Consider the following 15,071-nt stretch of genomic DNA (forward strand, 5'->3'; position numbering starts at 1 on the left):
GACAGAGCTCAAGCCTGGAAAATGAGAACTAAGGGGCGTTTCCAGCCTATAACATGATTTTTAACTGTATTGTAGGCATATGAGAAAGGAAGTAGTAGAGGTTTGTTCTGTTTCCATTTTAAACATGTAGCTAAGTGGCTTTTGACTGCATTTCAGAGTTCTACTGCTTGCATAACCTGTTCATCTTGCTATTACTTAATAACCTAAAAGTAGCCTTCTGTCAAGGTTCTCCTAGCACAAAAAGAAGAGACTACAGACTAAGCCACCAAAATGTCAGTTCCTTGACTGCACTGCCTGCAGATGCAATATTTACATACGCTTCTTATTCCTAACTCTCAACTGCAATTAGTTTTACAAGATGTTAACCCATCAGACTGGATGCTATCGTGGAAAATAAGAAATCCCAGTGCTCAGCCACCTACATTACTGCCAACATCCCACTGTATTTTCTTAGGGCTGGATGTGTGCATACGTATGTCCGGTTGTTAAGCTCCAGGAGAGAACACCAGTTCCTAAACCCAGCTCTCTTTATGGACTAAAAATACATACTTAATTAAATAACACATTCTTTATGCTCCTACAGTGACTTGTGTTATGAGTGTTTCAATGCCTTAAGCAAAGTCAAATGTGCTTTACAAGAACCCTGACTTTCACATCTCTGCTAGAGAGCAAACACAAAGGTAGCCAGTTTCCAAAAAATACCCAACCTCTCAGCTCCAAAATACCTTAATGATGTTCACTACCTTCTTACTTTCAATTATGTATCTGCCAACCAGTGAAAGGCTTTAAACAAAATGATAACAATTATTCTAAATCAAAACATCCTTTAAGTTTCTTTCTCCAGCCAGAAAAGCTCATGCACTGAGCACCCTAGCCCTGCTCCACAGACAGCTCAAGGTTAAGTGTTTATCCATGCACCCACAGACAGCCTGAAGCAGCCCAGTGCCAGCCCAGCTCCAGAGCTGCTGCAGCAAGCAGTTCTCACCTGCCACCAAAAAGAAACCCCCAAAATAAGCACAGTGTAAGCTATTGGGTCTCACTGAGCCCAGCTGAGCCCACTGCAGGCAAGGCAAAGCCAGCAGAAATGCCACCTGATCAGCACCAGGAGTTCTGCCCACGTGGAAACACGTGTGGGGCTGTGCTGGACTGGCAAAGCAGATGTGGGACTCCTACCACTTTCTTGGGAACGCCTGGGAGGCTGGCACATGTTCTTAACACCCACTTGATGTACAAAAAAGCCAGCAGAAGTTAATGTTTGATGAGAAGCTTCAATCACTTAGCCACAGTGCTTACCTAAAAATCACATTACCTAAAAATCAAATGCTTTTAAGAGTTCATGTCTCACTAACTTCCTTCACTTTCATGTTAGAGTGACTTGAATGCTTAAATAACTGTAAAGGTTACCCAACACCTAAAGGGGTTTTTACCAGGATATAAAAGTATTTCTTGCAGGTTGTATTTCCATAACAGCCCATGCTGTTCCATAAGGTGTGGGATCTACACCAATCATCACGTAAGTGAAACAGGATCATCACAGAGATAGCCAAAGCATGTCACCAATGATGCCCCTCCAGCTGAATAGTTTGCAAGCTCTGTCCACACCAAAAGTCAGGAAATGAGCGGGGAAATTATGTTTTATATCAGCTCCTTCTCAAGGTTAACCATAAATCTTATATTATCACTTTCATTTCCTATGCAATGGAAAACTCACATCATCACTTAGTGAACAAGTAATACACAGTCACACAAGGAGGTTACGCTTTATCCATCTCCTTCCTTACTTTATTCCCACAATACAATTTGCTTCTCTCCGGATACGAATGCTTTCCTATCCAGCCAACACGCAAGGGGTGTTTTGTCCCTCACCCTTGCTGCCAACACTCCAATTACCAATCTCTTTGGTCTCAGAGCAGGAGGTAGAATATGCTAAATTTTAAATTTTAGACTCACATTAAGTGCTGAAGTGGTCTCTATTTATGAAATACTGTGTAACTGCTCGTAGAAAAGAAGCATTTCAATAATCCTAAAATCCCAATAAAAGCTGGCAATCTCACACCTTCCTGTGGCTGGTCTCATACCACAAGACAAAGACAGACTTGAAAGGACCCCATCCTCCTTGAAGCACTTGGAGAAAGCCAGGAAAGGGATAGGACAGGATTACACCCCCGAGCATCCTACCTGTGAAGTGCGTGCTGGGCTCGGAGGTGCCCTCGCCGAGGCAGCAGAGCAGTTTGCCCTCCTTGCCATAGCTGCTGGACTGGAAGAGGACTGTCCCCACACTCATGCTGTGCTTCCAGCAAGCAAAGAGGCTGCTTGGCACCACAAGTCCTGGGCTGAGCACAAAGGCTCCACACACAGCAATCGCTGCTCGCGAGGCCGGGGGCCAAGGGGAAAGGAAGCGCTGCTGGGCGGGCAAAGGAGAGACTGGGAAAATCAGGCCCTGGGTTAACGTGGTTATTAACTGGATGGGAGGGTGGAGCTTTGCAGGGACTGCTGAACACACGGAGGATGTGGGGACTGGACTGCAAGTTGAAACAACTTTGAGATGAGCTATAGAGACAGAGTTTTGTTCCACTAAGAGTTAGGTAACACAGTGTTTGGGAAGAAAGCAAACAGTTTCCTTGGAGAAATTCCTCTGCAAATTACAAAACAGATCACCCATTAAGGGGACCGCCCAGATTGATTCACTTTTCCACTCCACATAACCACTGCTGGAGCACTACTTACGTGAATCAACAGGAAAGGATGTTAGTGAAAACACACATCTCAGAGAGGTACAAACACTGAGCACGTGAACGCTCCTGGACATGTCAGGAATTCAGAAAGACACAGAAAGCAAGACCAGCACGGTGCACCCAGTCTGAGCTGCATACTTGCTGATTTAGCAACACTCAGGACAGCTTTCCACAAGGGCCCCATCAAATCATCTCTCAAAACCCCCAGATTTGTTTGATGAATTCTTTAGAAGCCCTAGTTTTCTAGTAGAGTTGCCTTGTACAGGACAGGCTCCTCCTGCCAGGTGGCCAAGGAAGGGTTAACAAACCAGCATTCACCATGGCAGTCTCACACCTAGGAGGGTGGTGGGCCTACAGAGGGGTATAAAAGGGAGCAGGGAAAGGGAAGGCAGTGGTTAAGGCCTTTGCAGGGTGAGAGAAGCTGCTGCAGCCCAGTGAGGCAAGAAAGCAGCACTTCTATAATCTGTGAACTTCACCATTCTGAGAGGGGCAGCTGCACTGTGTGATGATGATGACTCAAACCAGACTGAAGGTAGCCAACTCGGCTTATTCCAAATGTTTGTGATTTGCAAGGCTGTGGATGTACAAAAAGTTTACAGAACTGTGGATATGCTGTGATGATGAGGAGTCACCTTTCCCATATGGCTTCTGACAAGAGTTACTTCCTCTGAGATCAACACCTAACATCTGTGGAAAACTAACTTAGGACACCTGAATACTGCTGTTCTTAAAGTTCTGACAAGTGGGTGACCTCTTTTCTTCCTCTTCCAAAACCAAGCTCAGTGAATCCTGCGGTATACTACCCAGTGGTCAGAGGTTGAGACACCTTTACTTGAGAGCTCCTGGGCTTTCTCTCTTTTCCTCCTTCTTTACTTCTTGCAGTTTACTGTTTTCTCAGCTTGCATTTGCTCTAAGTACTATGAATTACACTGCCCTCTGTACTAAGCATATCTGTTAATACACAAAGAACAATCAGAACTTGTGGTGAAAGACAGCACAACTTCAGAAACACACTTGGATGAGCTTTCTGACAATCACCCTTACCTAAAATGGTACCAGGAAAGGGCAAGCTATGTATGGATTTGTGGCTAGATTAGTCTCAGCTGTGATATTTACTACATATATCAGTATATCAGCTACAGTAACACATTTACTTCTTAGTTAAAGTACAATGGATGAATAATTGGTATTTGGAACAAAGGATTAGCAGAAAGTTAAGTCGGATTAATAATGTATTGTGCACATATCCCTCCTTACCCCATCAATTTTAGCCTCTGTCAGCAGTCTGTAGCCAAAGCCTAATGGCTGGCTGGTGTGTTAAGAGCTCCTGATGGGAATCATGTAGTTGCCAGCACTGGCACTATGGGTGAGAAACGTTTTGGCTGTAAGTCTCCTGCAACAGAGTAATTCTGTGCCTGCACCCTTTCCAGACACCCTCCTGAAGGTGTTCTCCAGTGGGAAGGACACAGAGTGCACAGCAGTTCATAAGGTCCTGTCAAATGCACCCAGGCAGAATAAAATCAAGCATCTTTCTGGCTTCTAGATGAGCATTATCTCTCTTAAAACTTATTTTCCTAGACAGTTATTTTACACTGCAGGCCTTGACATCTGCATCCACCACATCTGCATCCTGTTCCTGTGCCCTTCACAGTAAGTGCACAACATAAAATCTTAATTCTGGTACACTCAGCTTCCTCAGTGGAAGAATACACCTTTCAGGCACAGCAGTTCTTCCCAGCTCTTTACCCTATTCCCTGTGGTGCCTTCAAAGCTGTTTCCTGAGAGTGGTTACCCTTCCTGTACAACTTAAGTCATCCATTTAGAAGCATTTTTCTAGTTCTTCCAGCAGTGGGGAAAAGTTGAATAAAAGGAAATCTTGCTGACTATGCTACTTTGTAACGTGTAGGTCAGGGAGCTTCTAAAAAATTTGCTCTACTCTGAATTTCAATGCCTCTTAATGTCTCTTAATCAAAGAAAATAATGTATTAATGAAAATACAGCCCTGAAATGGATTTGGTGTTGTTGGCCACAGGCCAAAGTGACTGGTTTGTCAATGGAGGGGAGAGAGACAAAGAAAGGTTTAGAGGGTAAATACTGGTTATTGCATACAGTCTCAATCTGATATATTGGTGTTTTACAACAAAACCCACAGGGTGTAGACTTGTGTGTATTTTTTCACATAGGGACAACTCAAACACAAGGCCACCAAGATCCCTGCATATGTCACATATCTCACTTTATTTTCACTCTTGAGTCATTAAACTAAATATGCTGTCTTTAAACTATGACGCTTTTTTACAAACAGACTCATTTTATTTGCTTGCTTTTAAGACCAACAAATAACAGGCATTGGTCATTAACTCATGGAAAGTAGACCATCAAGTACCTAATGAGTGCTGGTATAATTGGTATTTTCCACTGCACCTTCAAAACATATATTACACCACTGGACCTTCAGATCTCTAACTGGCTTGTTAGTGGGAGGATTTCTGCCTTAATGAATACAAGGAAACAAAACTGATAACACAGCAGCAAGTGGGTTTCCTATTTTGCTGACACCATTGGAACAGTATCAAGTCCTACAGCAGCTTTGCTTCTGAAGCCAAGTCTCAGTGCTTCCGGCTAACCAAAAATACTCGGGACAGGCTACACACTAAAAAGCAACCAGTGAACAGGCCAAGTTTCTGCTGTCTAATAATGTGGCAGTATTGAAGCAGACCTATGAACTTCCTTTACCCCGTAACAGACTGCAGCCTTTACCTAAATGGACCACCTAGTCTTTCTGCTGACATCCATGTGGCCATGAAAAGCACCAGTTTAAAGGGGTCAGACAGCTCACATATGGCTTTGGTAAAGTGCAGGCACTAACTAAATGCCATTCCTAGGTGTTCCTCTCCTGCAAGCAACCAGACTCTTAATAACGTGGTTTGCTAGAGAGAAGCACAGACCCATAGTTAGTCCTTGGGCCTCCCACAGAGTGGGGCAAGGTTTAAGTATTGTAAACAACCCACTGAGGAAAGCCAAGAAATACAGCTCTGAGCCAAGAACTTGGGATGGGCAAGGAGTAGGTTTCTATTTATGGTACCAGGCTGGGAGAGACAAAAAGGGAGGAGACTTCACAGTCAGTGACAAAATTGCATCATGAACAGCTCCCATCACATAAAAGGAGATACTTCAAGCCAAGCTGGCAGCACTGTCATGCCTCAATTATCAAAACATACTGGACATAGATAAAAGTGATCTTTGGTTTCAGAGTGAGAAACATACGGAGGAAGAGCTCTCCACACACTTCATCTCTTGCAAACAGATTCACTTTGCAACAAGATTAAGTGCTGATATGATACAGGGGTTGAAGTGGTGGGTCTTTGCCTAGAAGAGGTGCTTCTTGGCTAGCTTGATATAAAAATCCAAGGGGTTTTGGTGTCACTGAATTCTAACTGGTAAAAGGAGAGAGACAAATTGATCTCAATTGATTCAGTTCCACCAATGTATGAAGAATTCAAGACATTGTCTGTCTACCTGAACATTACAAGGAGATAGCTGTGCTAAGATTTTAGACAAATTGCCTGTCTTCTGTTTCCCTGGTACCAGTTGTCCCCTCCCTTTGTTATTAATGCAATCAAACAGAGGTGTCCTTCAGCCCATTTCTTTGCTCAGATGTCAGTGACACATTTCTCCCATTGTCAACATAATGCAGTGCTTCTCTATTTCTTCCTCAACTAATTTCTGGTGAATCCAGTCTGAAATAAATGAAGCTTAAACTCCCAAGCCTTCCTTTGAAAATCTTCATTCGTTCCTTGAAAGCAAGATGCATAAATCTCTTCATAGATCAAAGTGTAGACTGTGACTGAGCCATCTACAGAAGCATTTGCTGTTTTAAGAGAGAATTTCCAAGTAGGTGAAGTATTGATCATGTTCAGTACAACACTGTTAACCTAACAGTCTGGCTCTCATTACCTCTAAGATTTTCACAGAACTCTGTCAGGAAGGCAATTCTGGCAAGTGCAGGCAGCAAAATGCTGCAGGGTTTTAAATGCATTTAAAATACACTTTAGGGTGAGGAACCCATGTGAGCACAAGAGAGCTGGACCCAAGAGCTGTTAAAAGGTACAACAGATGTATCTCGTCACATGTACTGGGAATGGTCAGAAGCACAGGACCAGTCACAGCTCAAGTCTGACTTCTTTAAATGTGCCCTCTGGGTGAGGAACCAAAACCCAACAGCACAACAGATAAGGAAAAAACCACTTTCCTGAAGAGAGGTTTTAATGTAATTAAAATTAAACACAAAAAGGTTTTTAGAACAAAAAAATTACAAATGTAACCCTCTTGCTAAATCCTCAATACTGTATCAAAGAGTCTGTTCCCTTAATTCCCAAAGATTTGCTCAGCTCCTACAGAGCCACTCAGCTTTGCAAATGCAACTGTGTAGAATCAAGCAGAGAGCAGCAGCTGTAAATGCTCTGTATCACATACCTCTTTCCATCGAGTACTGAAAGCTCCAATCTCTCTTCCTCTGAATGCTGCCTACAGTGGACAGCAACTACTCCCACAATGCCAGCCTTAGGGAAAGGAGGGCTATGAAGGGACACAGATTTCGAAGGTAACTGGGAAACTGTAGATCAAAAGTCTGTTTGACATTCTTCTTCTGTCCTGGCAAGTTCCAGTAAACCTCTCCACAGTGTGAAGGGTGAGGAGGATTAGGTCACCCAGTCCTGCTCCAGGAAAGGTGGGATGGCCAAACATATGACAGCTTACAGCAAGTCATTTAGCACTTTTTTAAATCGGTACTTTAGGAGAGAAGTTGCTTAATGGGGATTACACTTCAACAGAATTCCGGAGGAGTCGTTACTAATGGCCACATCAAAGCCAGATATTATCTACTTCTAAGCAAATCACATGGGTAGGTATTTACTCACAGTGTTAACACAAACATTTGAAGTAAGAGCTCTTCCGAAAAAGGCTACTTGAGAAATCATGGCTCAGCCCATCCCTGAAGAAGCCAGAAATGCCCACACTCACGAAGTCTAGCTGGAGAGAGGTTTATTTTGCAGATGTAAAGCACTAACTGATCAGACCTTTGAGCTAACGTGATACAAATGTCCAAGCTGCTTTCCCAGTGACATAATTACATCTTCTTAGAAGCCTTACAGTACTAGGTACTCTCCTTAGACCCAGCACCTGGATCAATGACTACATTGAACTGTTTCTCAGCTGCCTTTTTGAAATTTATTTTTAGCCTTTTTAGTTAGAGGGAAGACATGGAAGGAGAGGGTAGAGATTAACTCACTGACTAGTAACCTCAGGAGAGAAAGAAAATGTCAATCTAATAGCCCAAATCTGAGTTGGTGTCACATCTTGAGGCCCAAACATTTTTGCAAGTGCCTTGGACAGGCAGCACTGCTTACCTTGTGGAGGATATTCGGAGGGCAGAGCTCCCCAGGTGAGCTGATACAGCTTCAGTTTCCAGTACATGAGTTTAATTTTTTAATGGAATCCCAAAACGCTTGTTAGCACAGACGCGATTTCTCAGTTCCATCCACCCACACCGAATATGCAGCAACTGCCAAGGCTACACAGTACTTCTGTTTTAAAAAAAATTCTCCAGCTAAAAATAAATCACAAAACTGTCAACCTCATTTCTCAGCAACCAATATGCTGTTCAAACCATCATCCACAGCCATTTTCTTCAAGAAGGGGGCTCCTTTTTAGAATATTTACTTCATTTGACTAAAATACCCTTGTGATCTTGCCTCCTTTGAAATACATTTGTCTTAGAAAATAAACAAGCGTTTCCTTTCCTTCAAGAAAAGCCGAGCTTTAGCATGAATACTTGCCCCAAAATTGCATGCCGTGCTGTTAAGTTCAGAACCAGGGAACACTCCTAACGTGGAAAGCCCCTGCCATCCAGCTGAGCCCTGTTTAGTTGTCTTATGCCTTCTCAGCCCTCTGGGCTGATTCCCTTTGGGGGGCAGCGGGAACGTGAAGTCAGAGGAACGAATCCATGGCACTAAACTTAGCTCCGGCTGCGGAGCCACTTCCTGTTGGCGAAAGGCAGCCCCTTGTCATTGGCTCCAGTGAGCAGACAAGGGGCTCCATTCACCAGCGCCGGCCAACAGCTGCCCAGGAGCAGGGTAACTCGAGCCCCAGCCTCTCCAGAGGGAGCATTTTCAGGCTATGTCACCACATTTGCTTTTCCAAATCTAACTGCAGTGTTTAGCCCTCGCGTGTCTGAATTCAGTATTAAGTCAAGAATGTATTCGCTGAAATAATGTCTCTGGAAAATCCTTTCTGGGTTATGGCAGAATTAATACAGCTTTGAAGGAAAAGAAGCTACTTTAAAACCGAGCATGTTCAATACTCCTAAAAGTACTTAAAGCTACAAAAGGGTCACTGTTTGACTTGCTGATGTAGAAATAAAATCAGTTTTGTTACAAAGAAATATAATGGCAAGCGAATGGACAAATTGTGAATAAGTTGAGCTGGATTGAAAATGTTTATATAATTTAGTAGGTTTGTAATGGATATTATTCAGTAGATCAGATATTTTAAGACAGAATAATAGAAGAAACCATATTTTTTTTAAATTACTTGAAGAGAGGTAAGACTAGCCAATGTATTAAACTTGATGGAATTTTATGCAGCTAAGATACAAACATGCATTTCATCTGTCTGCTGCTAAAGATGCTTTACATCTACAGCAAAGTTGGGGATTATCTTTTAGAAGTACAGTACTTTTTGATCATTAACATCAAAACTATAGAATATTTAAAGGATGTATGATAGGAAAAACAAGTCCTGCCCCTTGGATTTAGCAGAACACTTAAGAATGTCAAAAGCAAGTCAGCCAACTGACAACTGGGATTCTTCAGGCACACAACAACCGTCCTGGGTCACTTACAGCCCAGCATCCTGCCTGGGGAAAGGGTCATCATATTATTCCAGAATACTGTCCAAGCCTCCAACATATTGTAGCTTGAGGTGTTTCTGAGCCAGAGCTCGTGTTGTTGCAGTTAAACTTCCTGACAGGCCTTATTTTGTCCAGTTGCTGTCCGACGTATTGCAAACTAACCTCAGACATGAACAAAATCCTGCTGCCACGGCACCAAGAGCTCATAGCACCTTGCAGAACAAAGAGCGGGCTCTGGCTGGTTCTGGACAGGACACCTCCTAGTTTCACTTGATGGTCCTCAGTCTCTACAGGGCAAATCCCAAATGATCAGTACCTGTAGGTGCTTTCTCTGCTACTTGTGATTTTTATCAGCCCTTATCTCATTCTACCTCAGCCACCTCTCCTCCAAGCTGAAGAGTTTCTCTCAGGTCTGATGTTGTTGCCTTTGGGCACCTTTAAACATTCCTCCTTTGGGTTTTTCCAGCTCTACCACACACCCCTTCCCACAAGCAGATCAGAATTACATGCAGGATTCAAACCACAGCTTTGTACAGCGGCAGAACTACAGATTTTTTTATTCCTAATGCTCTGGTTTTTGGACTGTAACTATAAATGTTGTCATGATGTATCTTACTACAGCTCAGAGATTGATTCCTACTGTTACAGGGGGCAGCCCAGAACTTAACATCTGACATGCAAAGGCAGAACCATTTTCCTCTGTGTCCCACCTTCTACATGTTCACATTGAATCCTGCACTGCTTCTTCAACCTGCAAGCAAGTTTACCACTTGCCAGTTGCTTTCTTGTTCACATCATTTGTCATAGCTGCTTTTAATTAAAAAAAAAAACCAAACAAACAGTTTAATTGAAGGGAAGTTAGAAAGCTGAGTAAATAACTTTACTCCTGCTTGAGAGTTGCTTCATTTCTAGACCCTATTCACTAAAAATAATTGAGGTCTTCTAACAAGTTACATACTACAACCAGTGGTTAGTTGTGTATGGTCTGGTTAAATCAGCAGATATTGCTGTCCTAAGGTGAGGAGCACTTAAAGACAAAAATTACCTTGCAAAGGAAACTAGAAGACTGCTGAACTAGAAGACTGGTCAAAGAAAGCAGAATTTGCTCTAGGGAGAAATAACCCAGGAGAAGGAAAACTTGACTTTGCCTGGATGCCAACAGAGCAAAAACATCCTGCAGATGATGTTTTTTCTACTAATTTGTTTTCAGAGCAGTAAAGAAAAGCAAACAAAGTACAGCAGTGTGGAAATGAGTGACTTAATTCCCCAGAAACATTAGGCCACATCTTTTGCCTGGGTTCATGATTGCCATTTCAAAAAGCAGAAATCGCATGGAAAATGCTTAGACTAACCTTCAATTTGGCTAGAAAGATCTGACTAGCAAGGACAGAATCTGGTCTATAGACAAACATACATCATAAGGGAGGTAGTTACAATTTCAGATTTATCTAACTACTTGTCAAAAGACAAATCCCCAAAAGAGCTGAGATCTGTTGCCAATATACAATGCTAACCTGAATATTAATGGTTTGTTTTTCCATACCACTGCCAACATCCCCTCCTTGTGCTGGAGAAATATGAAAGAGGAAAACAGTTGTTTGGATTTATCTAGGATCATAAAGGGCTGTGAGGCAATGCTAACTAAATGAAATCTTATTTTATTGATTTGGCACCACAACACCTGCTATTCACCTGGAATAAGAAGAGGCAGACAGTGTAAGGTATATTAAGAGCAAGGCTTTTCAAGACTGGATTATGAACTGTAATTTAACCACATGCAAAGATTAACAGTGATGGGGAAGGGACCAGTGCTGCCTTAACCCCCTCAAAATGAAGGTTCTCCAAACACAAAACCTCAGTAAGTATTCTTTTGGAGTAGTCAGTGATGAAGTTCAGTAGAATGCTACTCCCCTGATTTTAGCCAAATCGATTCCTCTTTTGTTCTGGTTTTCATCTGCTGCTTGGAGGTTTTTGAATAGAAATGCAAAATGGCAAGGGAAGTATCTGCTGTGTGCTAAAACAGATGCAGCAACTAGAAAAAGCAAAAAACATTATTTCATTTCTGTCACTTGCTTGCCACACAATTACTTGACTAATTTTTCCTGTTCAGAGAATAAAACAACAACTCAGTGTTGACACACTCAGGGAATAGGACCCACTGGTAGCTATTTAAGGAGCCTTCCTCCCACTCAATACCAGCATAGCTGTCTGAGACATCTCCCTGCTGCGAGTACGGGTGGCATGACTGGGATGCTCAGAGGATTGGTCAGGGTATTGTCAGCTGCTTTTAACTAGGGCCACTCAGCCTCTGCTACAGCTTCTGCCTTTGGGTGCCACCTCCCCCAGTGCTTAATTTAGTGTATTTACTATATATATATATTCTGAGGGAGGAAGGAAGAGGGAAAGGGCTGGAAATTCCCAGTGGGAGGTGTAACATTGCGGCTCACTCAGCAGTTCGTTTCCTCTTGCTCTGGAAAGCACTGGTTAGTTCCTAAATTGCATGCAACCCCAACATCAGTTTGTGTGGATTTTGCTGGGGACAGCAAGATGCTTTTCCACAGTGCCAGTAAGGTCTCTGACAAAAGGACATTGCTACATTCTGTTTCATGGCAAGACTTTTGCCAGTTGTGCCATACAGCTGGCTCCAGGGAGCTGTGTAAGACTGCTTCATCTAGGAGTGCTGTTTTATGAAATGTGAATTTTGAGCTGAAATTGGGACCCAAGTCTGGCTGTGCCAGCTTGCAGCATCCCCACATCTTCTGGTCTGAAAGGGCAAGAAAGGTCCCTTTCTCTTGTTCAATTAAGATACTTCATTTTTTCTAATTTGACAGAGTTCCACCTCATTCCTTCTTCCTCCCACTCCACAGAAAAACATTCCCAGTTGTTGCTGGCCTATACTGGCTGTCAGACAGCTGACTGCTTGGATTACACAGGGCTGTATTGTATCCCTGCAGGAACCAGCCACACAAAGTGCTTCCTTTGGGATCAGGGCTCACTACTGGGCTGTAGCAGCACACCAGGTGCTGTCTTGGAGTTGGAAATCCCAAGACAACAGGCAGTCCTCCATATGCTCCTCTCAAAACACTCTCTCTTGAGCCCCTCAGAGTACAAACCTACTCCAGCTACCCAAGCAACCAAAACTCGTGGTGATCTTGTACTCAGCTCTGACTTAGCCTCTTGCAGCAAAGGGATCCTGTCTTCTGTCTTTTGTCCAGGTACTGGAAATTAAAGGCACTCCAGAGCTTTTGGCAACTTGGGAGATCTTTCAGTTGCATTTCTACTATTAACAGCAGTCACCTATGGCAATCCTGTATTTTGAAGACATTTAAATGACCATAGTTCTCCTCAGTAGAGAAGTTAGAAAGCAGAACACTTACCATCCCATGTAGATCCTGTTTCCAGCCACGGGCTCCTCTGTCCCATCCTTATGGACACCTCTTATTTAGCACTATTACAAGACAGTCAGTTGCTGCCAGCTTCTGGAGAAGCTAAACTAAACCTGCCTTTCAGGGCATTTCTCTTTTGGAATTCCATCCTGCTGTGACGTGTTAGTTAACCTGCAAATTTCTTTGGAAAAAGTACCCTTGAGGCAAACTACACCTCAGCCCAAGAGCTGCTCCTTGGCAAGCCATGGAGCATCCAGAGGCAGATCCCATTAACTCCTGACTGAAAGCTGCTCTGCTTGAGGTTTCAAATGGGTTTTCAGCTTAGAAAGACTTAACAGAATCAGGAGCTAATTAATATATGAAAGTTATTTGAAGGGTCTTTAGAATTAATGACATGTTTCCTGCTCATCCGAATCACTGCCAGAAACAGTCTCCTCACTACTTTCAAGCTACTTTAAGCACTTAAAAGTCAATATACCAGAGCTGCTGCTTAGAAGTAACAACCTCCTGGATAGGTTATAGAACTGAGCAAGTGCCAAAACTGTCAAAACAGCGACACAAGGAAATATGGACATGTTATAGCTTTGAGACCCAAGTCTCTTTAAGTCCAAAATAAACCGCACATGCATAACCATGTTAAATTTTTTAAAAGCCTGTACGGTCAGTCCCCGAAAAACTGACCCAAGAGCTGAAATCTGGAAGCACCCAGCACACTAAGTTCCTCCTGCAAGGATGCTGAAGTTCCAGCATGATGCATCAGCAGAGGTTGTGGGACCAACACCCCTTAAGGTCATGCCTTCATCATGAATAGTGCCCCAAAAAGGGAAAACCTCTGAACAGCACCCAAATCAATGACTGATATGCAAAAAATGAGAGCCTGGAGAACATCCAGCAGGGACCTGCATAGAACAAAATTTTAATTTTTTTTTTTTTTCCATTAAAAAGATCAGTAAATTAAACATGCAGGGTCACACCTCGGGTTCTGACGCCAGAGACTGAGTAATGGCAAACATCAGATTGTTGTGATCAAACACAGCAAGTGGAATCAGCCCTCAGAAGCACTGACTAATCTGGGATGGCCTGTCCTCTTCCCGACAACATCAAACATGACTGTTCAGTAAAACTTCTACATCTGAACTGGGTCTAATGAAAATGCAGTGAAAGATTACCAGGGTAAGAACTTCATTCCTAGTTACTAAAAAAACAGACTAAGAGATTCACTGGCAGAACTAGACTCTTTGGGCCTCTTTTGACAAATTTCCATCCCTTCAGCCTTATTGCATTGCCATTCACATGACCAGGATACAAGTGGGCTATATCCTCTAAAAGCTTACTTCAAGATCAGGTATTTCCTAGATCAACTTATAACTGTCCCCCAACACAGGGAAAACAAAAAAAAAACCAAAAAAAAAAAAAAAAAAAAAACAACCCCAACAAAACCCAACAAAACCCAAAAGCTACTATTCTTACTTTGAAAACTCCTGGTGAATCTTTTGGAAATTATGTATTGTGAATACTGCAGGCAGATTATTTATAACAGACTTCATGCCACTGGTATTGCTACTGTTGGCCTCGTTGAGGGGAAATCACTTTAGACACGAGATATGTGCTGCAGAAGCAGGGCTGAAACTAAATGACTCAAAATATATGGAGTCTAATGATTCTGTTTCAAAAACAAGGGTAGGGCATCCTACATAACAACAGGTAAAATAGAATAACAGGGACACCGACAGTCTTGGCTTTGTTTTTAGTGCGTGAAGGTGGCTGCTGTAATCTAAGACAAATACATAAAATACAGGTTGTTCCTTTAAACTGGCGAGGAAAAATAATCAGGTCGGGGTGTGGAGGTCTCAAACCAGTTTTAGTGGGAGCTTTGCCAATGTTGTAAGAGCAGTATATTATGTAAGGGTGGTACCCTCCTCTCAAAGAAAAAATACAACTGGAAAAATCAGCGTGTGCAAAAACATGTGTAACTTGGGCAGGGGAAAAGAGGAAGGAGAACTAAGCACCCTGGTAGGGCACAGAAAAACACTATGGTCC

The 15,071-nt window shown here is 42.7% G+C and overlaps 1 protein-coding gene across 4 annotated transcripts in view; it reads right to left on the reverse strand.

The window, feature by feature from the left end:
• The window catches only part of ABL2 (ABL proto-oncogene 2, non-receptor tyrosine kinase), a 45,779-nt gene that overhangs the window by 16,512 nt on the left and 14,196 nt on the right, over window positions 1-15,071 (reverse strand). The window contains exon 1 of one of the 4 annotated variants that reach the window (XM_019290054.3): window positions 8,144-8,388. The exons of 1 other annotated variant lie outside the window; for it this stretch is intronic. In XM_019290054.3, coding sequence (XP_019145599.2) covers window positions 8,144-8,210 — 67 coding nt within the window. In that variant the 5' untranslated portion in view covers window positions 8,211-8,388. Of the gene's footprint in view, window positions 1-2,178; window positions 2,421-7,211; window positions 7,237-8,143; window positions 8,389-15,071 lie in introns of those variants that run through there. 2 more of the 4 variants (XM_019290055.3, XM_010406300.4) reach the window with 2 other exon arrangements.

This window comes from Corvus cornix, chromosome 8 (genome assembly GCF_000738735.6).
Source record: "Corvus cornix cornix isolate S_Up_H32 chromosome 8, ASM73873v5, whole genome shotgun sequence".
Lineage (NCBI taxonomy): Eukaryota > Metazoa > Chordata > Aves > Passeriformes > Corvidae > Corvus > Corvus cornix.